At 46.6% G+C, this 27,616-nt stretch overlaps 1 protein-coding gene across 1 annotated transcript in view; it reads left to right on the top strand.

The window, feature by feature from the left end:
• Window positions 1–27,616, top strand: part of LOC120933503 (galactose-3-O-sulfotransferase 4-like) — an 83,642-nt gene that overhangs the window by 39,226 nt on the left and 16,800 nt on the right. The window contains exon 2 of the mRNA XM_040346743.1: window positions 18,067–18,177. Coding sequence (XP_040202677.1) covers window positions 18,071–18,177 — 107 coding nt within the window. The 5' untranslated portion in view covers window positions 18,067–18,070. The remainder of the gene's footprint in view (window positions 1–18,066; window positions 18,178–27,616) is intronic.

Here is a 27,616-nt window from a genome sequence, read left to right as displayed (position 1 = left end):
ATAGGGGATAGTTTTATTGCATTTTTATAAATTATTTTTTTTTACCACTAATGGCGGAGATCAGCGATTTTTTTTCGTGACTGCGACATTATGGCGGACACTTCGGACAATTTTGACACATTTTTGGGACCATTGTCATTTTCACAGCGAAAAATGCATTTAAATTGCATTGTTTATTGTGAAAATGACAGTTGCAGTTTGGGAGTTAAACACAGGGGGCGCTGTAACATTTAGTATTCACTTAGTGTGTGTTTACTACTGATGGGGGTTGTGGCTGTAGGACTGACGTCATCGATCGAGTCTCCCTATAAAAGGGATCACTCGATCGAAAGCAGCAGCCATAGTGAAGCACGGGGAAGCCGTCTTTACATACGGCTCTCCCCGTTCTTCAGCTCTGGGGAGCGATCGCGACGGGGCGGCTATAAACGAATAGCCGCGCCGTCGTCCCTGATCGCTCCCCACGGGTTACCGACCACCGCATGTACCGGAGGGGGTCCTGATATTTACAGTAGCGATTTGCTCTTTTTGTACTATAAAAAGCTAATTTTAGTTTTTTTAACCCCATTATGTTACTGGCCGATTAATCGATTATGAAAATTGTAATCGATTAATTTCATAATCGATTAGTTGTTTCGGCCCTAAATAACATTCATTTTGTTTATATCACACAATATTAGTGCAATAATCTACTAAATGCAATTTTTTTGTAAAAAAAATTAATAAATAAATACTGAAGTTAAAGGAGAAGTACAGACTTAGAAAAAAAAAAACGAACATACATACTGTACTTCAACTCTGTATCCTGGCCCAGGCCAAGGGCAGCACTTTGCAGGGGGGCAGCACGAAACAAGTCCCTGTCCCTAGTCTAGCGACCCCATAGTCTAGCGGCTACACTGCTTCTGGTATGCGGGCGACTGGCATTCTGCAACTGTGGGCGGGGGGCGCGCTTCTAATTGTGACTGTTCTATAATCCTGGACCACAAACCTTCCTCACTGTGCTATATGTTTTCTGCTGCACCATTGGCATGTATATGGCTTCTTAATCCTCTCCATAAAATTATCAGAAATCTATGCAAATTAAGGGAATCCATTACCTCCCCCCACCCTCAGAACTAGAACCCCCACTCAAAAATGTCAGGGTGGGTCTTCTTAAACAGCAAGGGGTGTGGCCTTGACAGGAAGGGGTGGGTCATATTTAAATTAGGGGGTGCACGAGTTTAGTCAGGCCTAGGGCAGCACAAAACCTAAATACTTTACTGCTGTACTCACCTCCACGCTGCAGCTATCCTTGCCAGCTCTAAGCCTGAGAACTGCACAATCACATAACCATTCATCGCTTAGACTTAGCCTATTAGGATCTGAGAGCCCGCTCTCGGCTCTGCCCCTCCAGCGCTCACTGGAGAGCCAGTCTAGGGAGAGGGTTGGCTGGCTCCAGCTCTCAGCCATACACTAAGCCAGCTGCCGATCAAGCATCCGGGTGGATCCCAACAATATTGTCCTTCAAAAGCATGGAGCAGTTCTGAGAGCAGTTTCATCAGCAGATGGCCTATTCTGGGTCACAGGAGAGCAGCGGTGGCCATACCTCCCAACGTTTTGAGATGGGAATGAGGGACACCTATCAGTAAAAGTATGCAGGCATAGGTCACACCCCCTGTCACTCCCCCTTAAAGGAGAATTGTAAAAAAAAAGATTTCTCAAACTTACAAGTGCTTTTTTACCACTACTATTTCTTTATATTGGCTCTTGGAATTTACAAATGCAGCAATTTAGAAATCAGATGAAAGGTTTAATGCTGGGGAACACTTTTTGATAGATAAAAAGTGAATTTTTTCTACAACTCTATAGATCAGACCAAAATGAGGGAGAACTGAGGAGGAAAGAGGGACAGAGGGACATTTCTCAGAAAAAGGGACAGTCCCTCTAAATCAGGGACAGATGGGAGCCATGGCGGTGGCCCATCCATTAGGGGCGTACAGGCTCCGCCCCCCTATCAATGCATCCAGCCCACTGATCTACGTACATACAGGGCGCCGGACCATAGATTCCAATGGGGGGGGTTGTTTTTGAAGCACCTGATTAGAATCAGAGGCTCTAATAGGCTTAAAAAAAGGTGGGCTCGGGGCGCAGAGCACTGCGCTCCGAGCCCACCCAGTTGTGTGACAATAGCGAATGAATATTACATAGTTACATAGTTAGTCAGGTTAAAAAAAAAGGCACAAGTCCATCCAGTTCAACCACAAAAAATAAAAAAACAAAATAAAAAACACAGTACAATCCTATACACCCAACTCCATACCCACAGTTGATCCAGAGGAAGGCAAAAAACCCCAGCCTTCACTATTGCCACACTGATCCTCCTCCCGGCCAATCAGGAAGCGGGTCATGAGACCCCTCACGCGATTGTCTGAAAGGACAGGCGATCCTATTGGAGGATGAGAAAGGAAATGCACGGCGGAAGCTGTTGTGATGCAGAAGAGGAGGAGAGGGCACAGGAGCCACTGCCCGCCGCCCGTAGGAGCCCGGAACCCACCTGCAACCTAGATGAGGAAAGTGCTGGGCTTGATGACTGACCCGAGGGGGGTTGCTGTCGCTGGCTGTCCGACCAAACGGGGGGTGGTCACTTGCCCCCCCCAAAAAAACACACCAGCCGCCACTGCAGGAGAGCAAAAGTAAGTACACTCCTGTAACCCGGAAGAGAAGTATAACCAAACATGCTCAGGCTGGTACTAACTTTTAGGGCACAAAAACCCCAAATTTGACCAAATTTTCTGGTAAAATACAAAGGTTGGTGTAGGATCGAGTAGAACATATGCGTTATAGGGACAAAACTTGTGTGCTACTATGTATAGTTTAAAGTGAAAATAGAACATCAAACCAAAATGAATATAGTGAAATAGAAAATCTGAATAAACTCAAAAGAATATAATGAATGTGAACAGCTGCAACCACTTAGTAGTGTACTCAAAATAACTGCATAAACAAATGAAAAAAGAAGGAGGGGGGGGGGGGGAATGCGCATATTGAATATAATGTGCCGTTAACATACAACCTAAAATTAAATTAAAATAAAATATAGTGCAAAAAAAGCCCAAGTAAAACCAAACGGTAGGAATCAGTTTATATAGAGATAGACTAGTAGCTTGATAGAAGCAAAAACTAAAAATCAGTCCAACATCGATTGTAAAATTTATCGATCGGCTGCTCACCTCCAACAATGACCAAAAGGTCAAATAGGACTTATCAGATAGCAAAGGCGGAATCCTGCTGGTGGATCTACGGAGACTTTCGGGTCCCAAGCAAAGGGTTGAGTACCTAGATACCAAACATGCAAAGCCTTAAAATTGTGTGCATCCGTGAAACAGCGATAAAATTCAGTACCCACAATTGTCCATAGGTGAACCACTTAAGACCTGGACCTTTATGCAGGTAAAGGACCTGGCAAGTTTTTGCGATTCGGCATTGCGTCGCTTTAACTGACAATTGCGCGGTCGTGCGACGTGGCTCCCAAACAAAATTGGCGTCTTTTTTTCCCCACAAATAGAGCTTTCTTTTGGTGGTATTTGATCCCCTCTGCGGTTTTTATTTTTTGCGCTATAAACAAAAATAGAGCGACAATTTTGAAAAAAATTTAATATTTTTTACTTTTCGCTATAATAAATATCCCCCAAAAATATATAAAAACATTTTTTTTTCCTCAGTTTAGGCCGATACGTATTCTTCTACCTATTTTTGGTAAAAAAAAATTGCAATAAGCATTTATCGATTGGTTTGCGCAAAAGTTATAGCGTTTACAAAATAGGAGATAGTTTTATTGCATTTTTATTAATTTTTTTTTTTTACTACTAATGGCGGCGATCAGCGATTTTTTTCGTGACTACGACATTATGGCGGACACTTCGGACAATTTTGACACATTTTTGGGATCATAGTAATTTTCACAGCAAAAAATGCTATAAAAATGCATTGTTTACTGTGAAAATGACAATTTCAGTTTGGGAGTTAACCACTAGGGGTTGCTGTAGGGGTTAAGTGTGACCTCATATGTTTTTCTAACTGTAGGGGGGCGGGGCTGGACGTGTGACGTCATTGATCGTGTTTCCCTATATCAGGGAACACACAATCAATGAAGCTGCCACTGTGAAGAACGGGGAAGCTGTGTTTACACACAGCTCTCCCCGTTCTTCAGCTCCGGGGACCGATCGCGGGACTCCGGCGGCGATCAGGTCCGCGGGACCCACGGTCACGGAGCTTCGGACCCACGGCTGGGCACTTAAAGAGGACGTACAGGTACGTGCTTGTGCCCAGCCGTGCCATTCTGCCGACGTATATCTGCAGGAGGCGGTCCTTAAGTGGTTAAAAAAAAAAACTACAGGTCATCAGTTTAGAGTTACAGTGGAACCTCGGATTACGAGCATAATCCGTTCAAGGGGAAGGCTCGTAATCCAAAGTACTCGCACATCAAAGCGAGTTTCCCCATTGAAGAAAAAATGTGTTCCGCAATGATTTCAATGGCATGCAATACCGCATGCAGCCAGAGGCGGGGGGCACTGGAGAGCCTCGAAAATGGCCGGAAAGGCCTAAGGACAGTTCGGCTGACCTTGGCAAAGCTCGGCAGAGCCTTTCCGAGGTTTGCCGAGGTCAGCCGAACTGTCCTCAGGCCTTTTCGTGCATTTCCGATTGGCGACGATCGGCTGCGATCAGCACCATTCAGCTCCGGCGCCCCCCCCCCCCCCCCACCTCAGGCTAAAAGCGGTACTGCACACTGCTTTGGCCTGAATCTTTCTCGTTACTCGCAATCCGAGGTTCCACTGTACCTGTAAATTCTGGCTCTTGAATTATTGCTCTCCCTCCAGCTAGCATGGTAATATGTAATATGTGCAGCGCTAGCAACGTTTTCATATGTAGACATCCACAACACTTGCGTTAATGTTCATATGTTTGTTTAGGTAGAAGGGGGCTTTCCATTTTTTGGAAGGCTTAGGTGCGTGGGTGCAACTTACATTTTTTACACTTTTTTTTTCACTCAACTTTATTGTGTTGCCACAGTCGCCAGGGAAAGAGACAGCAGTACCCAGCAGTAGCATAATACAGCCCCCTCACTGACATATGATAGGAAAAAGTCCTGGACTGCCGCACTCCTAAAACTATGTCTTTATTGCAAATGAAATCCAAAAAACAACCAAAACAATGCAATCAAAATAAAGTAAACAAAAGGAAAAAGATGGCTGACATGTTTCACATCGTAAGATGCTTACTCGTAGCTTTTGTTCACTTTATTTTAAATGCATTGTTTTGGTTGTTTTTTGTTTTTTGGATTTCATTTGCAATAAAGACATCGGGCTAGATTCAGCTAGCTTCGCGCATTGTTACGGCGGCGCAGCGTATCGTATTTACGCTACACCGCCGTAAGTCAGAGAGGCAAGTGCTGTATTCACAAAGCACTTGCCTCCTAAGAGGAACGACGGCCATACTTAACATTGTGTACGCCTCCTAATACGCGTACGCCGTAAAAGCCTAACGTAAACGACGTAAAAAAATAGCGCCGGGCGTACGTACATTTGTGAATCGGCGTATCTAGGTCATTTGCATATTCTACGCATATCGAAAACGACGAAAGTGCCACCTAGCAGCCAGCGTAAATATGCAACTAAGATACGACGGCGTAAGAGACTTACGCCGCTCGTATCTTAGCCTAATTTAAGCGTATCTGGTTTCCAGAATACGCTTACGTTTACGACGGCGTAGATTCAGAGTTACGACGGCGTATCTACTGATACGCCGGCGTAACTCTCTCTGAATCTAGCCCATCGTTTTAGGAGTGCGGCAGTCCAGGAATTTTTCCTATCTAATGCACCTGCGCATAGCCAGCACCCTTTTGGTCCAGTGGGACGGAAGCAAAGCCAAGGGATAAGTAACTTTTAGAGCTGTATCCTTTCTCCCCTCACTGACAAAGATGTACGTTTTTCATCTGTGGCAGAGAAAAGGTTGACCACAGGCAATGTAAGTAGGATTGTGGACAAGGGGGCACCACTGGTCCTCTTTTACCCAGGGGCCCAGGCAGCAGGGTGAATCATATTTGTGCAGGGAGGGTGATTGTCAGCTGAAAGCTGGCTTCTTCTCCTCTCCCTCCCGCCGGATTTCTTTAACTGCAGCAGAAAGAGCCATACAGGGGATTGGCTCCAGTAATTGCCCACCACCGCACCGGTCACCCTCACTCTGCACCATATGTTTCCCCCTGCTGCTCAGACCTCCCTTCCCCCTCTGGCTTCCCTACTCTCCTTCCTGCCAGCAGTTGCAAGCACACAATTGGACGAAGTGTCCGGTAAGTATGTCATTATCAGCCCCTTCCTTTTCTTAATGAACACAATTAGGGATCTATACTGATCACTCACTGTGTTCATTTCAACAGTGCCTTAAAAAAGTATTCATAGCCCTTGAAATTTTCCACATTTTGCCATGTTACAGCTAAAAATGTAAATGTATTTTATTGAGATTTTATGTGATAGACCAACATAAAGTGGCACATAATTGTGATGTAAAAGGAAAATGATAAATGGCTTTAATTTCTTTTTTTTACGAAAAAGGATCTGAAAAGTGTGGCGTCCATTTGAATTCAGCCCCCTTTACTCTGATACCCCTAACTAGAATCTAGTGGAACCAATTGCTTTCTTTTTTTTTTTGTAAAACAGGGACAAGGCCGCGCGGGCCGAAAAAAAATAAATAAAAGTAGTACACACAGTACACGCAATGTATAAATTACACAATAACAGAACACAACGTATTAAAGCCATCGCTTGCCTCCTTTCGGGCACCCCCCGCGGACCGCCAGCGCCAAATGGTGCACGCGTCCCCGGGGTACGCCCGAAGGCCGCCGCCGCGCGCAACAAATCCGCGACAGCTCCCTGCGGTAGACATTATAGCAATATGCCCGGACCGCGCAACCGGCCCCACCATTTTCTTTTTTTACCCAGAAGGACTCCCAGACGGAGGTCTTGTGAAAAACTCAGGGTTGGAAGGACAGAGCGGAAGTGTAGCGAGGAAGAGGGAGAGATGGAACCAATTACTTTCAGATGTCACTTAATAGAGTCCATCTGTGAGGAATTTAATCTCTGTATAAATACAGCTGTTCTGTTAGAGAACCTTAGTGAACAAACAGCACCATGAAGGCCAAGGAACACACCAGACAGGTCAGGAATAAAAATGGAAAGAGTATGGCACAACTGCCAACCTACCAAGACATGGCTGTCCACCTAAACTGACAGGCCGGGCAAGGAGAGCATTCTTTAGAGAAGCAGCTTAGAGGTCCATGGTAACTCTGGAGGATCTGCAGAGATCCACAGCTCAGGTCCACAGGACAACTATTAGTTGTGCACTCCACAAATCTGACCTTTACGGAAGAGTATCAAGAAGAAAGACATTGATGAAAGAAAGCCATACGAAGTTCCGTTTGCGAGAAGCCATATATGGGACACAACAAACATGTGGAAGAAGGTGCTCTGGTCAGATGAGACTAAAATTGAACTTTTTGGCCTAAAAGCAAAATGCTTTGTGTGGTGAAAAACTAACACTGCACATCATTTTGAACACACCATCCCCACTGTGAAACATGGTGGTGGCAGCATCATGTTGTGGGGATGCTTTTCTTCAGCAGGGACAGGGAAGCTGGTCAGAGTTGATAGGAAGATGGAAGGAGCCAGATACAGGGCAATCTTAGAAGAAAACCTGTTATGTCGCGTACACACGATCATTTTTCGGCATTAAAAAAAACAAAGTTTTTAAAAACGTCATTTAAAATGATCGTGTGTGGGCTTCACATCGTTTTTTGGGTTGTAAAAAATGTTAGTGTGTGGGCTAAAATGACGTTTTAAACCCACGCATGCTCAGAAGCAAGTTTATGAGATGGGAGCGCTCGTTCAGGTAAAACTACCGTTCATAATGGAGTAAGCACATTCATCACGCTGTAACAGACAGAAAAGCGCAAATCGTCTTTTACTAACAAGGAATCAGCTAAACCAGCCCAAAGGCAAATAGAACTTCCCCTTTAGAGTGCCGTTGTACGTGTTGTACGTCACCGTGCTTTGTTCATCATTTTTTTTAAACGATGGTGTGTGGGCAACGTCGTTTTTAATGATGAAGTTGAAAAAAACATGCCGAAAAATGATCGTGTGTACGCGACATTAGAGTCTGCAAAATACTTAAGAATGGGGTGGAGGTTCACCTTCCAGCAGGACAACGACCCTAAACATACAGCCAGAGCTACAATGGAATAGTTTAGATCAAAGCATATTCATGTGTTAGAATGGTCCAGTCAAAGTCCAGACCCAAATCCAATTGAGAATCTGTGGCAAGACTTGAAAATTGCTGTTCACAGACGCTCTCCATCCAATCTGACAGAGACTTGGAGCTGTAAGACTGGGGAAATCTCTAACTGACCTATGAAAGCCCTGGGAGAGTAAGCAGCCAATCACCAATAACCAGGGTTGTCCCATTGGAGGAGGTCTCATGCCCCCCATACCTGGTAACTGCAAACCGGCCAAATAGGACAGAGGAAAGTTGAGGGATAAAGGTGAGTATGTGCAGCTAGAATGGGTGATCATTGAGTTCCTTTTCTCCGCATCAGTTAGGCACATGTTCTCTTCCACTATTCTGCTTATAAATACTTTCGCTCAGCTTCTACAGATGTCGGCAATAACCTCCACCCTCGTAATGAAGTCATTCTGGCAGTATGGTGTAAACCGTCTTAGCCTGCAGCTGGTTTTTCTCCAAAGCCTTAATATAGAGCCCATCCAGCTTTGGGGTTTGGATGGAGTTATGGAGCCCGAGGATGGAGTGATCGAGGACGAGGCACAGGAGGAAGGATGAGACGAGGGTGATGATAGATTTATAAAATGGCAAAGGCAGACGCTGGAGGTCTGATACAGGAGCACGTTGCCTAAAATAGACGGAGGGGAAAGCTGAGACTTGTTCCCGTCTCCATCCAAACTACTTTCCCAGGAGCGCACGTCTGAAATAACATTAACCCGCATGGAACCAGATTACTGGCTGAAGTCCCAAATTCCATCAGGCATCCGAAACCAGATTCCCGAGGTATGCCCCTGTTCTTACTATATTATAGCCAGAGCATGTGCGGTATTTGACTTTGAATTAGGAATGAAAATTGATATTTCAATTCAGAAAAGGGATTTGGACCTCGTTCACACTAGTGGAAGAGAAGCTGTAGGCTGCTTGCGTTCTGGGCATTTGCATCAGAAATAGGCTTGGGACTGTAGTGGTTACTGTTTTCACTTCACTGGCTTTATGTAAGGGTTTAAAATCACTTTAGGCTACTGTAGCGCTACCCCTGCAGGAGCCGCTGATTTGTTTTTGGGATCGGCATATTGAGTTACCTTAATATGGCGTAAGCAGGGGTCAAGTCCTGGGGAAAAAAGTGTGGGAACTCCCACCCAAGATCCACTCCCCCACCAAAAAAAAAAATGATACGCTCATATGCATAATTACTAAACCGCATGTTTTTTTAAGCAAGTTTTTTCTAAATCCCCCGATAACTCGTAGCAGACCTCCGGAATGTCTCCTGGGAACAATGACAAAAGCTCCCAGGAGACATTGCGGCATCAAGGAAGTGACGGAATACCCGCACACCACCCGAAGAATCCATATACAGGAAGTGGCCGGTAACATAAAGGATTACTAAGGTTCGGACACGTTGCAGGCGCGTGCTATGCCACACGTACGCCCAAGTTCAGCGATGCAAAGTTAACTCCCTCGCTGCCGGACAGTTGTAGTACACAACACCGGACACTCTTCGCTCTTTAGTAAATAATCACCCACTTCTGTTGTTGCCACTGGTAACAGCCGAATCCCGGACGAGCCCCCACGTGTAGCGCTACCCCCGCAGGAGCTGCTGATTTGTTTTTGGGATCGGCATATTGAGTTACCTTAATGTGGCATAAGGGTGCAGTTGAAGAACAAAGCAGTGAGCGAAAGTCTAGACAGTGAATAAAGAGTTTTTCAATGCTTTATTCCAGGCCAAACACGGCCAACATCAACATTAAGTGGGAAGAGCAGGTTGATGAAGAAGAAAGAAGAACCTTGCAGTGTCAGGCCCGGATATTAATTGAGCAGTACTTTCTCAATAAAGTACCAACTGTTATTCGTCGCCACTCTAGTTGGAGTTGGTAAAGTGCCCCCGGACAGACCCCTCTCACAAGCCTGGCAGCCGAAGTGTCACTTAGGATTTTTTGGGAGGAACAGATCTCTCTCACGGATCTGACTCTAGGGCCTCTGCCACAGGCCAATTACTTTTAGGTGAGCTAGATGGATAGATTGAGCGAATCCTCCCAGTAGGTTTGTAGCATAGGTCACTGGGTGACAGCAGCATGTACCTGTCACCAGATCCCCGATTGGTTTGCTCAAGCCCTGTTGGACAACCTGCCTCCGGGTTCCCCTCAAGCCGACTCCCCAATCGAACGACACCCAGCCTGGGATCCTTTCAATAGAACCGGGAACCCAGTAAGTCACTGGAGTCCCTTTTTACCTCAGGATGAGGGTTTATGTAGACTGCAATTCTGGCCTGGTGGGCCTCGCTGGCGGGGTGCATGGATGCGCTCACCCTGAAGGTGGATGCCGCACCTGGAACTGGGACCCACGCTAAAACTTGGTTAGCACATGACACCTGTCACAGATATACCCCTCCCCAGCATGCCTTGCAAGGGAGAAACTTCTCTGATTGACTGCTGGGGAAAGTTGCTCTGCCAGAACCCCTCTGGTGCCAACTGCTGGCCAGGGATGGTATTGCATCCCGGGAGCAAAGACTGACCCAGTGGACGTCCAGAGTGACAGAAGTCCCAATTTTAACAAATTCAGAATGGGAGCAAAGTAACTCTCCCATTCCCCACTAACTTTAGCGTAGCGCCCATACTGAAAGTAAAGGAGCGCTACATACTCCCCCCACTTGAATTGACACGGTCCCCAGTGTCCTAAAGCATTTGAGCCCGAATGCTGACCTGATACCTGCTAAAAAAAAATAGAAAAAAGGAGGAAAAGAAGGGAGGACAGAATTCACACATTGTATTACAACATTCTAAAATGGCATAGGACCTGCAACATACACAACCCTATCTATCTAGCTGCCCATTCTCCGCAATGCTTGATAGTAGGTGGGTCCAGAAAGAAATCCTGTATAGGAAAATAAGAAAAGCATACAAAACAAATTTACAATATGCATTATCAAATAATCTTTTATATATGTATAACCTCCAGGGTCAGGAGTGAGGCTGTGCATGCGAGCCCAAGCACAAAACCTCCTTCCCTCCCAAGGAGTCCTAAGGTGTAAGTGCTGTGAGAGAAATACTCATTTCTATGCAAGAAAATTTTAAAACAATAAAACTTTACAGCCTTTTTTTTTGTTTTTGTTAAAGTAACGGTGCAAAACACTGCCCCTAGTGGTCAGCGCGCTGGTACTGCAGTAATTTAAAAATCAAAAGTGCAGAAGTAGCAGCAAAGAGAAGTGAACAAAAATATGAAAAAAAAAACATTATTTTCCTTCTTTCTTTTTTTTTCTCGCTGAATGTTCCAGAGCTGCTGCTTAGAAGTCCCCACTCTAACTGACTGAACCCAACCCTTCCCAAGAGTTCTGCACAAAAGTTTATGTGGTTCTGGAGGAGCAGGGGGGAAAGGGGAAACCGGAAAGAAAAATTCAAACAGAGTGGGGGCATACTTGTCCGTAACCTTCCCCTTTGGGTGAGCGCCCAAGCCAGGCAAACTCACCCAGTCACACGAAACAGGGCCCGGCAACGGGAACATCAGTCACCCTGCATAGGACAGCATGTCCCAGGTTGGAGGAACGGTGAGTCAAAAAAAAAAAACACACAGACTCACCGGCTCCTCAAGGTAGACATGGGCCACTGGGCCCGCAAGATGCACTCCTCCAAGCAGGGCGCTTCTTCCTTCTCCTCTTCGTGGAGCTCCAACATTCCCAAAAACCCTGTTGCTCAGGGAATCGCGGCTCAAACAAATGGTCGGGCAGGTCATTGCCTTCTATGGTAGAGTCGCCCGACCAGAATTCAGGATCAGAAGAATCCTCCGCTCCAGCGGGGAGGTATGTCAGCGAAGCAGTGGCCTAAACAGGCCGAACGGATCTCCGTATTGCCTTCCAGTCGATAGGCTGCTGAGATCTTTCTCCAGCTGGCACACATTGGAGGAGGGCCGCGCCAACCGATACAGCCTCGTGGGTGGTCTCGGCCTGTATGCACGCCGTGCAGGCCACAAAGTCACTGAGTTCCCCTATCCCGTCCAATGGGCTTACCTCCTGGGGGTAAACGATCAAGGCAGCCGGTAGCGAGACTTTAGTGGACGAGCGGACGGTACTTCCATCATCCGAGGCCTCTGGCCCTTCGTTTTCCTCGGAGGAGAGAACCTCCGACCACGGGGCCTCCACCTCCGCGGTGATCTCTCCCGAACGATGATTTACACTCTTTCGGAGGGCCGACCATCAGGAGGATGTTAAATAGAAGTGCCCAGCATTCACGACACCGGGCAAAGGGTAAGAGGAGAACAGTCAACTTCTGTATTCTGCTGCTCCCTTGCCACCCGAGAGATCTGTGTTGGAGGCAGCAGATGTGGTGCAACAGGACTATCCTTTTTCAAAATAACCATAATTTATTTTTCTTGTCCTAAAAATGTTATCTTCATGGCTACCATAAACAGTAACTTATAAGGACCAGTGTTGCCAACCGTCCGTATTTTTACAGACAGTCCATAAAAACGGGCACTTTTTTCCCCGTCCGTAAATGTCCGTTGTTGTGGGAATGTGCCAGTAAAAATAGCCGAGATCGGTTTGGCTTGGAACTGCGCATGCGCAGTTCTGGAGCTTGCCGAGCTGAGCCAAACATGCTGTATTCAGCTGGCGGATTTCACAGAGGCTGTGCCGCGCAGCGCCAGCGAGTGATGTACTAGGACATCTCGACAGGCGTGTGCGCGTCAGAATTTTAAATCTGCAACTAACCAGGAGCCAGGAGGTCGGAGGAGCACAGCACTGGAGCAGGAGTCAGGACTCGGAGGCTGAGCAGCACGCGGCAGTGGCGGATGGAGGAGCCTGCTGCATCCAGGCAATACAAAGTTCACAGGGGAGTCAGGGACGGACAGAGTGACAGACAGCCCAGGCAACAGTGACATCAGGTGATGGAGGCAGGGGGTGATGGTGGCACCGCAGAGGGGGACGATGGAGGTAGGGGGTTAATGGAGGCAGGGGGAGATTGGAGGCAGGGGGTGTTAGTGGCAGGGGGTGTTGGTGGCACCGCAGAGGGAGTTGGTGGCACCGCAGAGGGTGGGGGATGGAGACAGGGGTTGTTGGTGGCACCGCAGAGGGGGATGGAGGCAGGGGACGATGGAGGCCGGGGACGATGGAGGCAGGGGGCCTGGGGGAGATTGGAAGCAGGGGGAGATTGGAGGCCTGGTGAGGTTGAAGGCAGGGGGAGATTGTTCCACCGAAGAGGGGGGTAAAGGCAGCGGGTATTGGTGGCAGAGGGGGATGGAGGCAGGGTATGATGTGACAAAATAATTTGCCAAATATAACAAAAATATGTTTTTTTTACCTTAAATCATATTGCTATTTGCACCTAAAAATTTTATTTAGTAACTTTTGTGAAATGCCAGTAAAAACTTGGCTGTGCCAGTAAATTTCAGGTGTTGTGCCAGTAAATTTCAATCTGGTAGGTTGGCAACACTGATAAGGACATGAATGTATAGACTCAGAAGCGTAACTAGAACCTTCAGGAAACCATAAAGAGCCCCCCTGACCCCCAGCCAGGTCCCCCCATGGTGACGTAATGCCAGGGCCCAGTTGCAAGTGTGACCCTGGTAGTTCCGCCACTGGTGTCAGTCGTTTTATATATATATTTTTTTTAAATACCATTTTATTTATTATTTATTTATGTTTTACAATTAAATTTTTTACTATTTTTTTAGGATCCTTGTTGGGGGGCTTTGATGAGGTATCAGGTATTTAAACAGACCTCTAAATTTTTACCTTTGAGACAGTAAAAAAAGATTAAGGACACAGCCCTCAATCTCTATCCCCTCGCTGCACACACAGAATGAATGGACAGGAATAGCTTTGTACGGAGCTTCCTGTTCATTCACAAACTGAAGCATAGTAAACACAATTATGAATGAACACGGTTTACTATGCTTCAGTTATGAGTCAGCAATTGGGCCCAAGTGAAAAGTTTGGTGCGCATTTTGCGAGTGAACACCCATGTGTCAGGGATAGTGCTTGGCATCAGCGAAAGATTCCAAAGGAGTAGGGAAAGTGCAGCGACACGCCATCCTTCCTGGAAACTTCCCCATTTGAGTACGGACCAGCCAGGCCACACTCTGCTCCTTGAGTCAGATATCGGCTTCCCTAAGACTACAATCTTCTGTCGCATCGCTGTGGAGTGTTCCTGGTCGAGTTCCCTTCCCGCCAGGCCTGTTGTGTTTTGCTGAGCTTCTATTACAATACATTTCTGCTTGTTTTCTGCTCATAGCACCACACTGCACCTACCCACACATTCACATGGGGGGGAGAAGAATCTGGGGGCCCCCTTGTTAAAGGGGGCTTCCTGATTTCCATAAGTCACCTCCCACACCCACACAACCATTGGGCCAGGGTTTTGAGGAAGAAGCCCTTGTCCCAATCAACATGGGGAAAATGTGCTTTGGGGGGGCCACTCGTTTGTCCCCCCCTTTCCTGGCTTGCTGGTCTGCATGCTAGAATAAGGGTCTAGCATGGATTTAGGGGGGACCCCACAATGTTTTTTCTCTGCATTTTCATGACAGCTGATAAGTCATCGATTGTTAGGCCCCGTACACACAACCGAACATGTCCGATGAAACTGGTCCGCGGAACAGTTTCATCGGACATGTTCGGTCGTGTGTAGGGCCTATCGGACAGGTTTCCTGGCCTAGCGGACAGGTTTCCAGCGGACAAAAGTTTCTTAGCATGCTAAGAAACTTGTCCGCTGGAAACCTGTCCGTTGGACATGTCCGATGGTTAGTACGACTCATCGGACATGTCCGCTGGTCAGTACGTCTAACCAGCGGACCGAAATCTTGCGCATGCGTCGTATTGATTCGACGCATGCGTGGAAGCATTGCACTTCCGTGTTTGAGAACGTCAGTGTCTTCTACGTCACCGCGTTCTCTGTCCGCAGGGATTTTGGTCTGATGGTGTGTACACACATCAGAACAAAAGCTCCCAGGAGACATGTCCAATGAAAACGGTCCGTGGACCTTTTTCATCGGACATGTCTCCTCGTGTGTACAAGGCCTTCAGGACGTGGCAGCCGGCTTCCCGACCCACTCCTTAACAACCAACTGTTCTTCACACAGAATTCGAATCAGTTGATCATTTTTCGACCGATCCAAATTCGAATTATTCGAAAAATTTAGATTTTTTTGTTAGGGAATTAATATACGAAACTAAACTAAATTCGTTACTAATTCATTCGGAGATTGGGGAAACATCGGAATCTCAGAATAACCAAAAATGTGTCTAAATTTATATTGGGACCGAAATGAATTGCACGGGTCTAATGCGCCATAACCAGGGCCGATCCTCCCTATGCAAGCCGCTTAGGGCCCCGCAAAGCTGCAAAGGGCCCCCCAAATTACTAGAGGCCCGCCTGGTGAGAAGTCATTTTCGCCCCCTAACCCCACTTCTAAACTCGCTGGCTGAGTCATTTCTGACAGCAGAACACCCCCTCCCCCCGCTTCTCAACTTTCTTTAAAGCGGGAGTTCACCCATTTCTAAAAAAAAAAATTTTCTCCCCTTAGCTTCCTGCTCGTTCGGTCTAGGGGAATCGGCTATTTGTATTAAAATATGATCCGTACTTACCCGTTTTCGAGCTGCATCTTCTTCCGTCGCTTCCGGGTATGGGTCTTCGGGAGCGGGCGTTCCTTCTTGATTGACAGGCTTCCGACGGTCGCATCCATTGCGTCACTCGTAGCCGAAAGAAGCCGAACGTCGGTGCGGCTCTATACTGCGCCTGCGCACCGACCTTCGGCTTCTTTCGGAAAATCGTGACGCGATGGATGCGACCGTCGGAAGCCTCTCGGAAGACTGTCAATCAAGAAGGAACGACCCATTCCCGCAGCCCATACCCGGAAGCGACGGAGAGGATGCATCTCGTAAACGGGTAAGTACTGCACATATTTTAAAACAAATTGCCGATTCCCCTAGTAAAAACGAGCAGGAATCTAAGGGGAAAAAGTGCCCTCTAAGGGTGAACCCCCGCTTTAATGTGACATGTCACTGCCGTCAGCGCCCCCCTGCTTCTCATTTTTAATGTGCCATGTCATTTTGCTTAGGGCCCCAGGGAGGTCAGGATCGGCACTGGCCATAACCACCCTGACACTGCATGTTAGGCACTCGGCTGCACTGCAGTTTTGCAGGATTTTTGGGGGTTAAAACAGACATCCAAGAGGCAAAATATAACCATCTGCCACAAACTTCTGAACAGCAGTACAGTGCGGATGGTTTTTCAGAGGGGGTGGTAGAAGTGTAAATGTCCCCTAAATCATAGCTCCCAACTGTCCCTGATTTTGAGGGACTGTCCCTGATTTGGAGCAATGTCCCTCTGTCCCTCATTTTCCTCATTTCAGTTTGATCTATATAAAATGCACAATTTATCTATCAAAAAGTGTTTTCCAATGCAAAACCTTCCATCTAATATCTAAATTGCTGCTTTTGTAAATTCCAAGAGCCAATATAAAGCAATAGTAGTGGTAAAAAAAGCACCTGTGGGTTTAACCAATCTTGTTTTTTGTACAATTCTCCTTTAAGGGGCGTGGTCAGGGGTGTGTCCTATGCCTGCATACTTTTACTGATAGGTGTCCCTCATTCCCATCTCAAAAAGTTAGGAGGTGTGCCTAAATGACTAGAGCGTGCTTATGCTTGGAGTAAATATGGGTGTTCTCTTGTTCAGCTGAGATACAGGCACAGGGGGCCATATTCCCGTAGGTTTCGGGCGGGCGTCGCGTAAGCCATTTACACTCCGCCGCCCCAACCTACAGGAGCAAGTGCTGTATTCCCCAAACACTTGCTCCGTAGTTTGGGGCGGCGTAGTGTCGTATCCCCGCATAACTCCAAGGGGGCGGCTTGTATTTAAATTAAGCGCGCCCCCGATTCGAACGAACTGCGCATGCGCCGGGCTTAAAATAGCCCAGTGCGCATGCTCCAGTTCTCGGCGGAAAACGTCAATGACGCCGACGTGTGCGTCATTGATGTAAAGTCGTATTCAAGAACGACTTAGGGAAACGACGTACCCGACGGGAAAAGACGACGCGGACCCGACGCCATACTTAACATGGCGTACGTGGGACTGGCGTACGGTTACCCCTCATATAGCAGGGGTAACCTTACGCTTACGCAAACGACGTTAGCGACGGTTACGCGACGCGAATTCGTTCGGGAATCGGCGTATCAGGCTCATTTGCATAAACAAATGAGACCTGAACGTAAACGCCACCTAGCGGCCGGCTGGGTAATTACATTTAAGATCCGACAGTGTAAGTGACTTACACATGGCGGATCTTAAGTGTATCTATGTGAAAATGATTCTAAGAATCACTCGCATAGATACGCGGGCCAAAAAAGGGAGATACGATGGAGTATCCTGAGATACTCCATCGTAACTTTACTCCGAATATGGCCCTTGATGTTCTCACCCTCAAGAAAATACATCTGGAAGGTCAGCTTGTAAAGATGTTGATTGCACTGTCTATAGGGAGCTTTATATAAATCAGGTCTATGAAAAATGGCCATCACAGCAGAGCAAGCAATTAAAAATGTGCAAGGCACAACATTCATTTTCAGGACAATTTGACCATTTCTGTTTAAACAGCTGTATGGGGTGATTAATATCCCTATCCCCTCTGGGGGAAGATCCTGCGCGTTCTGAAGCCACATCTGCATTGGCCTCCAATCACTTGAACAGCCTATAATTAGGCCTCCACCTTAACTGGAATTTGAAACATGTGCAGCCTCTCTGCCTTTAAATCTCACATGTGCTCATTTGTTGTTTGCAGGAGAATGAGGTTGGGTCAAGTTTGCCGGATACAAGTGATGGGGTTTGGCCTTGTCGTGCTGATGGCCATTGGACTAACCATACAGCTTCTGGGGATCCATTTCCCGAAAAGGTGAGTGGATCATTTTGTCTATGGTTTTTATTCTTTGTATGGTTAGCTCCTTCATGCCACCTTCTGCAGTGTCCACATGATCAGGAGCACATCCTACTGGCTCCCAATCAGAAGCTGTGCCGAAGATATCAGTGACCACTTGTGCTCAATTATTTTGGGGGGGGGGGGGGGGCGCAAACAAACTGAAAAAAAAACATAAATTGCCCATCAAATGGCACTGTACCCATCAATTGCCACCAGTGTGCCCCACCAAATGACCATCAATCAGTGTGCCCATCAAATGCTGCCAGTGTGCCCATCAATTGCCGCTAGTGTGCCCCATCAGATGCTGCCATTGTGCTCATCAATTGCCGCAACTGTGCCCCATCAATTGCTGCCATTGTGCTCATCAATTGCCGCAACTGTGCCCCATCAATTGCTGCCATTGTGCTCATCAATTGCCGCAACTGTGCCCCATCAATTGCTGCCAGTGTGCCGATCAATTGCCGCTACTGTTCCCCATCAGGTGCTGCCATTGTGCCCATCAGGTGCTGCCATTGTGCCCATCAGGTGCCGCTACTGTGCCCCATCAGATGCTGCTATTGTCCCATCAATTGCAGCTACTCTGCCCCATCAGATGCTTCCAGTGTGCCCATCAATTGCCGCTACTCTGCCCCATCAAATGCTGCCAGTGTGCCCCATCAGATGCTGCTAGTGTGCCCATTAATCGCAGATACTGTGCCCCATCAGATGCTGCCTGGCACTTACCTGTCTCAGAGTGGGTCGGCGGCGGTCTCCTGCACGTCCTCCATGTCTTCTTCCGTCCTCTCTCAGGCGTCCAATCACAGCACCTGACGTTTCAGCCAATCGGGTCCGGTAACAGACCCGGCAACCTGATTGGCTGAGAGGCGGATTCAGTGTTAGCAAAGCAAATTCCTTCGGTTTGCTAACACACAGCTGAGTGAACAGCGAGCGCCCAGCGTGGCGCCCGCTGATCACTTTTTTTTGGGCGCTAATTGGAGTCTACGGCTCTAATCGGATGCTTCCAAAAAACACCCCCGCCGGTGTAATTCAGGTGCCCTGCACTCAAAAAATGGGCCAGGCACCGGAATAGGGGGCGGCAGTGGCGACCATAGATAGATGGATTCATGCATTGCATGAATCTATCTATGGTAATAGAGCGGTGCAGGAGAGAGGGGGCGGCGCTCCTGCGCCCTTTATGGACGCACCGCCACTGGCTTGGACAGCATGCAAAACCATGCAGCAGAAGGACTCATGTCACTCAGTTGAGGTCAGGTGTCTGACATTCCCAGAAATGTCTCCCTCTGCTGTAGCACTGCAACAGAGAAAAAACTGCCCCTGACCTCTTCCTAACCATTTCAGCCCCCAAAGGTTTTACCCCCTTAACCACTTAAGCCCCGGAAGAATTGGCTGCTCAATGACCAGGCCATTTTTTTTTCGGCACTGCGTCGCTTTAACTGACAATTGTGCGACGCTGTACCCAAACTAAATTGATGTCCTTTTTTCCCCACAAATAGAGCTTTCTTTTGGTGTTATTTGATCATCTCTGCGATTTTTATTTTTTGTGCTATAAACAAAAAAAAAATGCTATACACAATAAACACAAGGGCCCGGATTCACAGACAGCAGCGCACATTTATGCCGCCTTAGCGTATGTCCTGTACGCTACGCCGACGTAGCGCAGAGAGGCAAGCATGAAATTCACAGAGCACTTGCTCCCAAAACTGCGCTGCGTTTCCTAGGCGTAAGCCGGCGTAGGTGGAGGCTTGACCCCATGCAAATGATGGGTCGAGCGCCAGACACATACGTATAACGAACGGCGCATGCGCCGTCCCATGGACGCATCCCAGTGCGCATGTTCACAAACACGTCGGAACAACTGCCTAAGATACGCCGGATCACTGCCTACGGCGTGAACGTAACCTACGCCTAGTCATATTCACGACCAACGTAAACTACGTAAAATGCGCCGGCTTGTATTCCTTGGTGCAGCCCTTTGCACGTCTGTTGCTGTGTTACACCTCCTTTATGGGGCCTAACTTTACGCCGGACGTACAACTTGCGCGCACCACTCGTAGCCTGCGTCGGCCGCACGTACGTTTGTGAATCGGCGTATCTCCCTCATTTGCATATTTGAATCGAAAATCAATGGGAGCGCCACATGCGTCCAGCGTAAATATGCGCCCACTCTACGCCGGCGTAGGCAAGTTACGTCGGTGGAATGAAGCCTGTTTTTAGGCGTATCTTAGTTTGTGGGTACGGCGCACAGATACGACGCCGCATATTTGCACTTACGTGGCATATCTGGAGATACGTCGGCGCAAGTGCTTTGTGAATCCGGGCCAATATTTTTTGCTATAATAAATATCCCCATTTTTTTTTTTTTTCCCTTAAAAAAAAAAATGTATTCTCAGTTTAGGCCGATACGTATTCTTCCACATATTTTTGGTAACAAAAATCGCAATAAGCGTATATTAATTGGTTTGTGCAAAAGTTATAGCGTTTACAAAATAGGGGATAGATTTAAAGCTTTTTTTTATTATTTTCTTTTTTTGTGCTAGTAATGGTGGCGATCTGTGATTATTATTTTTTTTTATCGTGAATGCGACATTATGGCGGACACATTTTTGGCATCATTTACATTTATTTAGCAATCAGTGCTATAAAAATGCACTGATTACTGTTACAAATTTGCTGGCAGGGAAGGTATAAACACTAGGGGGCGATCAAAGGGTTAATTTTGTTACCTAGGTGTGTGTTTCTAATTGTGGGGGGAGGGGACTGTCTTGGAGGAAATTACAGATTGTGGTTCCTAGCTATTAGGAACTCACGATCTGCAGTTCCTCACTGAACAGGGATTTGTGTGTTTACACACACACGTCCCTGTTCTGCCTCTCGTGCTCGCGGCCGCCGGTCACGAGCATCGGCACCCCCGCGATGCAGCAAGCGCGCCTGCTATCCCGCTTAACGGGACCGACGTACAGCTACGAACGGTTTGCGGGATCTTGCCGCTGTATAATGACGGTGGCTGGTCGGCAAGTGGTTAAAGACAGGCCATTTTTTGCGCTAACGCTGTGTTACTTTAACTGACAATTGCGCGGTTGTACTCAAAATGTATGTGCTTTTTTTCCCCACACAAATAGAGCTTTCTCTTGGTGGTATTTGATCACCTCTGCGGTATTTATTTTTTGCGCTATAAACAAAAAAAGACCAACAATTAAAAAAAAAATAACTTATTTTTTACTTTCTGCTATAAAACACAACTAATTAAATTCGATTTTTTTTTATTTGTTTTTCATCAATTTAGGCCAATAGGTACTCAGCTACATATTTTTGGTAAAAAAATGAAAAGCGATCCTCTGCAACAGTTACCATTTTATTCTCCAGGGCCTCTGCTTTCAGAAAGTATACAATGCTTGAGGGTTCTAGGTAATTTTCTAGCAAAAGAAAACACAAATGTATATGGAAAAAATGTCCCTGAATGGCAAGTGGCAAAACAATTTGCTGTGCTTGCATATCATGCATTGATTTAGTCTCCACCCATGTGCCCATGTGCCCATGTGGCAATACAGGAGTATAGTTGGGATAAGGTCGTCCATTTAGGCCCCCTTCACACTGAGGCACTTCTAAACTGCCAGTTAAAACACTGAGCGCTTTTGAAGAGCTTTTCAGGTGCTTTTGAAGAGCTTTCTATTAATTTCAATGGAGAGGGGCGTTTTTTCACCACCCTCCCAGCACACTGCCCCCCAGGGGCATTGCTAGGTGGCAAAAAGACCAGGGGCTTCAGCCTGAAGGTCAAGGGCGGAAACCGGGTCCCCCCCCCCCCCCCCCGGTTTCCGCCCTTGACCTTCAGGCTGTATGTGATGCAGGCTTTTTTTTTTTTTGGCCTGGCGCATGACCTACCTGACCTACCAACACTGACGGTAGTGAACTACCTACACTGACCTACATACACTAACGGTAGTGAACTACCTACACTGACCTACATACACTGACGGTAGTGACCTACCTACACTGACGGTAGTGACCTACATACACTGACCTACCTGACATACACTGACCTACCTGACCTACATACACTGATGGTAGTTACCTACATACACTGACATTTACACACACTGTCTGACCTACCTCAGCTCAGCCGTGGTGTGCAGTGTCACAGCAGGCAGTCAGTCATTCCTTCAGGCATCAGTCGTCCAAGGAGGGGAGGAGCGCCGAGGAGCCTGGGGGGGAGCCGGAGGAGAGCTGAGGAGGAGAGGAGGGAAGGGGAGGGGAGGAGAGCCGCCCAAGCACCGAGCAGGGATGTGGCGCAGGGGCTGCATTGTAATTCCTGCCTTCTAGAGCCTGCAGCGCCTATGATGGACGTCAAATAGGGTTGCCAACTCATCCCTTTAAGGCCAGGTTCACACCTATGCGAATTCAGTGCGGCTTAAACCGCATCCAATTCGCAGGACATTTCAAAATACATTGTTTTCAATGAGGCTGGTTCACATATGTGCGATGCATTCGCACTGCGCATTGCCGGAAAACCGTGTGCGTTTTTTATGTCTTGCGGTGCGGTTCAGGTGCAAATTCAGTCCCATTATCTTCTATGGGTACGCAGCTGATTCGCAGATGTGTTCAGTTCTCTTCAGGAATTTCTCTCATTCAGCTCAATACACTTCTCCCCCACTCTCCTCTCACCCGGAACTTCTCCCAGGTCTCCAAATTCGCATCTAAAATGTTGCTAATCTGCTGAACACTTCTCTTATCTCTCTGCAGAAATAAGAGAGCTGAAATTCGCACCGCACTAGTGTGATTCTGGCCTTAAACAGAACACATATTAATTACACAGGTTCTGTGGCTGATTAAGGAGGTAATTAAACTCACTTGGTGCCTTATCTGCATTAAATTAGCCTCAGAACCTGTGTAATTAAAGCAGTGGTTCCCCTAAAAATTTACTTTTGACATTGCATTTGCTATAATAATTACAGTTAGAATCGGCTGGTTTTATGTAAAAAATACCTCAGTACGTAGCGTTTGTATTATTCGTTCCCACCGCCACTTCCGGGTACGATGCTGGCGGTGGGCGTTCCTAATTGATGGACAGGCACCCGACCGACGCATCCATCGCGTCACGAGATGCCGAAAGAAGCCGACTGTCGGTGCGGCTCTATACGGCGCATGCGCAACGACGTTCGGCTTCTTTCGGCATCTCGTGACGCTATGGATGCGTCGGTCGGATGCCTGTCCATCAATAAGGAACGCCCACCGCCAGCATCGTACCCGGAAGTGGCGGTGGGAACGAATAATACAAACGCTACGTACGGAGGTATTTTTTACATAAAACCAGCCTATTCTAACTGTAATTATTATAGCAAATGCAATGTCAAAAGTTAATTTTTAGGGGAACCACCCCTTTAATATGTGTTCTATTTTAAAGGGATGAGTTGGCAACCCTAACGTCAAACGTCCCGCGGTCCCGGCATTGGACCAGTGGGACGTACATCATAAGCGTTGCACAGGCTCCAGAAAGCGTGACCTGCTATGGCACTCGGCCACATTCGACGGCTCTCGGGATCAGATCGGTCCCGCCACTTGCCACTCGATCGGGGCTATCAATGGAAACCTGCCAGCATGAGACTCTGGGCTTTTCGGGGTCACTTACGGGGCTCTAGCCACCCCCTCCCGACGCCCCTGCACCAGTGTGAAAGCATTCATTGATCTTAATGGAAATAGGTTTTCGTGAGCTTTTTAGGCACTGTTTTTAGCGTGAAAGTGCCTGAAAAGCGCCTCAGTGTGAAAGGGATCTAGGGATTGATTTACTAAAACTGGAGAGTGCGAAATCAGGAGAAGCTGTTCATGGTAGCCAATCAGCTTCTAACGCCAGCTTGTTCAATTAAGCTTTGACAATAAAACCTGGAAGTTGATTGGTTTCTGTGCAGAGCTGCACCAGATTTTGCACTCTCCAGTCTTAGTAAATCAATCCCACTTTGTCTAAACAAGGACTCTAATAGCAGAAATACCAGCTTTTCATTTATTATTTTTTAATAAAAGCTGCATATTTAAGACAATTAAGAATCACAATATCATGTTGACGCTTGTATGAGAACTTAGTGATTTGGGATTAGATGGACTTTAGGTTGATCTTTTACATGAAAACATTAATTAGGCAGTCGTTCCACCTTGGTGGCTCTTCAGTGACGCAGATGGCCAAATACCTTGCTAGTTTCTCTGATTGCCTCTCCATGATGATTGATGGTGGAGAGAACGTTCCCTCGGGGTAAATGTAATCCATTCCTGAAAACATTGCCAGTCTCCACATTTTTTCCCAAACCTTCGGGCGCTCTGTCCAGATGTGAATGTGAAGGAGCATTCCTTAGAATACATCGGGGGGGGGGGGGGGGGCAGGCGGGTCACGTCGCTGTGGGAATCGCAGAAGATTTTATATACTTAGTTTTATGCAATTAACAACAAAGGCCTTAAAGCGGACCTCCAGCCTTCACCTTCAGTCTTGCACAATTGTAAAGGTTTCACTCCTGGACTGCAATTGCTTCTCACAATGTGCAGCAGAAGTCAGAGCCCTAGTCATTTCTTGGCTGGAGGACATCCACTATCCTCTAGACATGTGCAATTCGTTTAGTTTCTAATTCGTTTTTTTTACGAAAATTCGGAAATTCGTTAATTTCCGAATTCTCGTATTAACAAATTTTTTATTTCGGAATTCCGAAAATGTCGAATTTCCGAATATCCCAATTTTTGTATTTCCGAAAATTTCGAATTTCCGAATTTTCGTATTAACGAATTTCTCAATTTTCGGACTTCCGAATTTTCGTATTTCAGAAATTCAGATTTTCGGAAATTCGAAAATAGGAACTTTTTTTTTTTTTTAATTTTCACATTTTTCAAAATTTCAAAAAAACATTTTCTTTTTCTAATTTTTCAATTTTCGAAGTTTTAGTTTTCGAATTTGTGAATTTCAAATATTCGAATTTCGAATATTATTTTTCGAAAGTTTGAATATTTTTATTTTTCAAAATTTCAAATTATTCAATTTCGAATTTTCCATTTTCGAAATTTTGAAATTTAGAATTTTCGAATTTGAAAAATAAAAATTCGAAAATTCGAAAATTTATAAAAACCTGTAACATTCAAAAATCTAAAGTTTGAAAATCTAAAATTCGAAAATGGGAAATTTCATTCTTTTTTTTTCCGGAAATTTCGTTTTTCCCGTTCTATTTGTTTTTTGCTTTTTCGGAAATCCGAAAATTCTGAATTTTTGAATTTCAGAATTCCAAATTTTCTAATTTCCCAAATTTACGAATTTACGAAAAAAGCAAAAAAAAACGAATAAAACGGGAATTTTTTTTTCGATTTTCCCGAATTTACGAAAAAATAAAAAAAAACGAAAATAACAACATAAACGAAAAAAACTATTTTTTTTTGGCAGTGTACTATCCTCTAGCCCTTTTTTTTTTTTTTTTTATTCATTGAATTTTAGTTATTTTAATCATGAAGGCTCAGCATCACATTTGAGTATTCCCTAGGGTGGACTGAATGCAAATACAGCCACTCCTCCAGACTGATGACCACCAATCAGAGCATTTTAATATTTGTATAACTACTCCCAAGAGCCAGCCCACTGCTTGCATTAGGACTCTTGAGAGGAGTACTAAAGTAGAGTGCCGTTTCCATGAAGCTATATACAGCACCCTGCTGGTCCCTCCCACCAGCCACTATCAAACTGCATTGTATAGAGCGCCACAGAGACCCAATGATATCATTGGGTCTAAAATAAGGTACGTGATGAAAACAGAAAGGTTTTATTAAAAATAAATATATACACTGCTCAAAAAAATTAAAGGAATACTTTTGAATCAGAACTCCTGGGATATTGATCTGGTCAGTTAAGTAGCAGAGGGGGAAGGGTGTATACAGAGGGGGAGGGGTGTATACAGAGGGGGAGGGGTGTATACAGAGGGGGAGGGGTGTATACAGAGGGGGTTGTTAATCAGTTTCAGCTGCTTTGCTGTTAATTGAAATTACCAACAGATGCACTAGATGGGCAACAATGAGACGACTTCTAAAACAGGAATGGTTTTTCAGGTGGAGGTGTCTGACATTTGTTTTCCCTACTCGTCTTTTCTGACTGTTTTTCACTAGTTTTGCATTTGGCTAGGGTCAGCGTCACTACTGGTAGCACGAGGCGATACTTGGACCCTATAAAGGTTGCACAGGCAGTCCAACTCCTCCATGATGGCACATCATTACGTGTCATTGCCAGAAGGTTTGCCGTGTCTCCCAGCACAGTCTCAAGAGCATGGAGGAGATTCCAGGAGACAGGCAGTTACTATAGGAGAGCTGGACAGAGCCAGGGCTGGACTGGGACAAAAATTTGGCCCTGGACTTCATCCAGACCGGCCCACTTTAATTCAATAAAATGCTGCCCCCCCCACCCCCCGAAAAATCAAGCCCACCAAAAGGCCCCTAAATCCATTATTGTATATCATGAGAGGGTGAGAGAGAGAGAGGGTTGAGGGAAAGGGGGTGAGAGAGAGGGGGGTGAGTGTAAGAAAAAGAGAGTGAGTGTAAAAGAGAGGGGGTGAGTGTAGGACCCCTTTCACACTGAGACATTTTTCAGGCACTTTTGGGCTAAAAATAGCACCTGTAAAGCGCCTGAAAACGCCTCCGCTGCAGTCCCAGTGTGAAAGCCCGAGTGCTTATACACTGGGGCGCTGCCAGGGCGTTAAAAAAAGTCCTCCAAGCAGCATCTTTGGGGAGGTGGAGGAGCAGTGTACAAACCGCTCCTGCCCATTGAAATGAATGGCCACCGCTGCTGAAGCGCCTGCAAAGCACTTCGGCAGCAGCACTACACGGGCGCATTTAACCTTGAATTCGGCTGCTAGTGGGGGTTAAAATCACCTGCTAGACGCCGAATAGTGCAGCTAAAACGACAGTAAAGTGCTGCTGAAACTAGCAGCGTTTTACCGTCAATGCCCACCCAGGTGTGAAAGCAGCCTAAGAGTCAGGGAGTGAATCAGACAGAGGAGGGGGCAGAGAGACAGGGGGGGAGCTGAGAGACAGAGGGGGGGGAGCTGAGAGACAGAGGGGGGGGCTGAGAGACAGAGGGAGGGAGGGAGCTGAGACAGAGGGAGGGAGCTGAGAGACAGAGGGAGGGAGCTGAGAGACAGAGGGTAGGTCTGAGAGACAGAGGGGGCTGAGAGACAGAGGAGGGGGCTAAAAGAGGGGGGGACTAAGAGACATGGGGACTGAGAGACAGAGGGGGGGGGGGACTGAGAGACATAGGGGGGGGACTGAGAGAAAGGGGGGGTCTGAAAGAGTCTCAGTTTGAAAAAAAAAAAAACGGCCCACTGAGCCATCGGACCACCGGGAAACTCCCTGTAGTCCCTATGGCCAGTCCATCCCTGGACAGAGCCGTAGAAGGTCCCTAACCCATCAG

Source organism: Rana temporaria, chromosome 3, assembly GCF_905171775.1.
Source record: "Rana temporaria chromosome 3, aRanTem1.1, whole genome shotgun sequence".
Lineage (NCBI taxonomy): Eukaryota > Metazoa > Chordata > Amphibia > Anura > Ranidae > Rana > Rana temporaria.
This window is presented reverse-complemented; position numbering and strand designations above follow the sequence as displayed.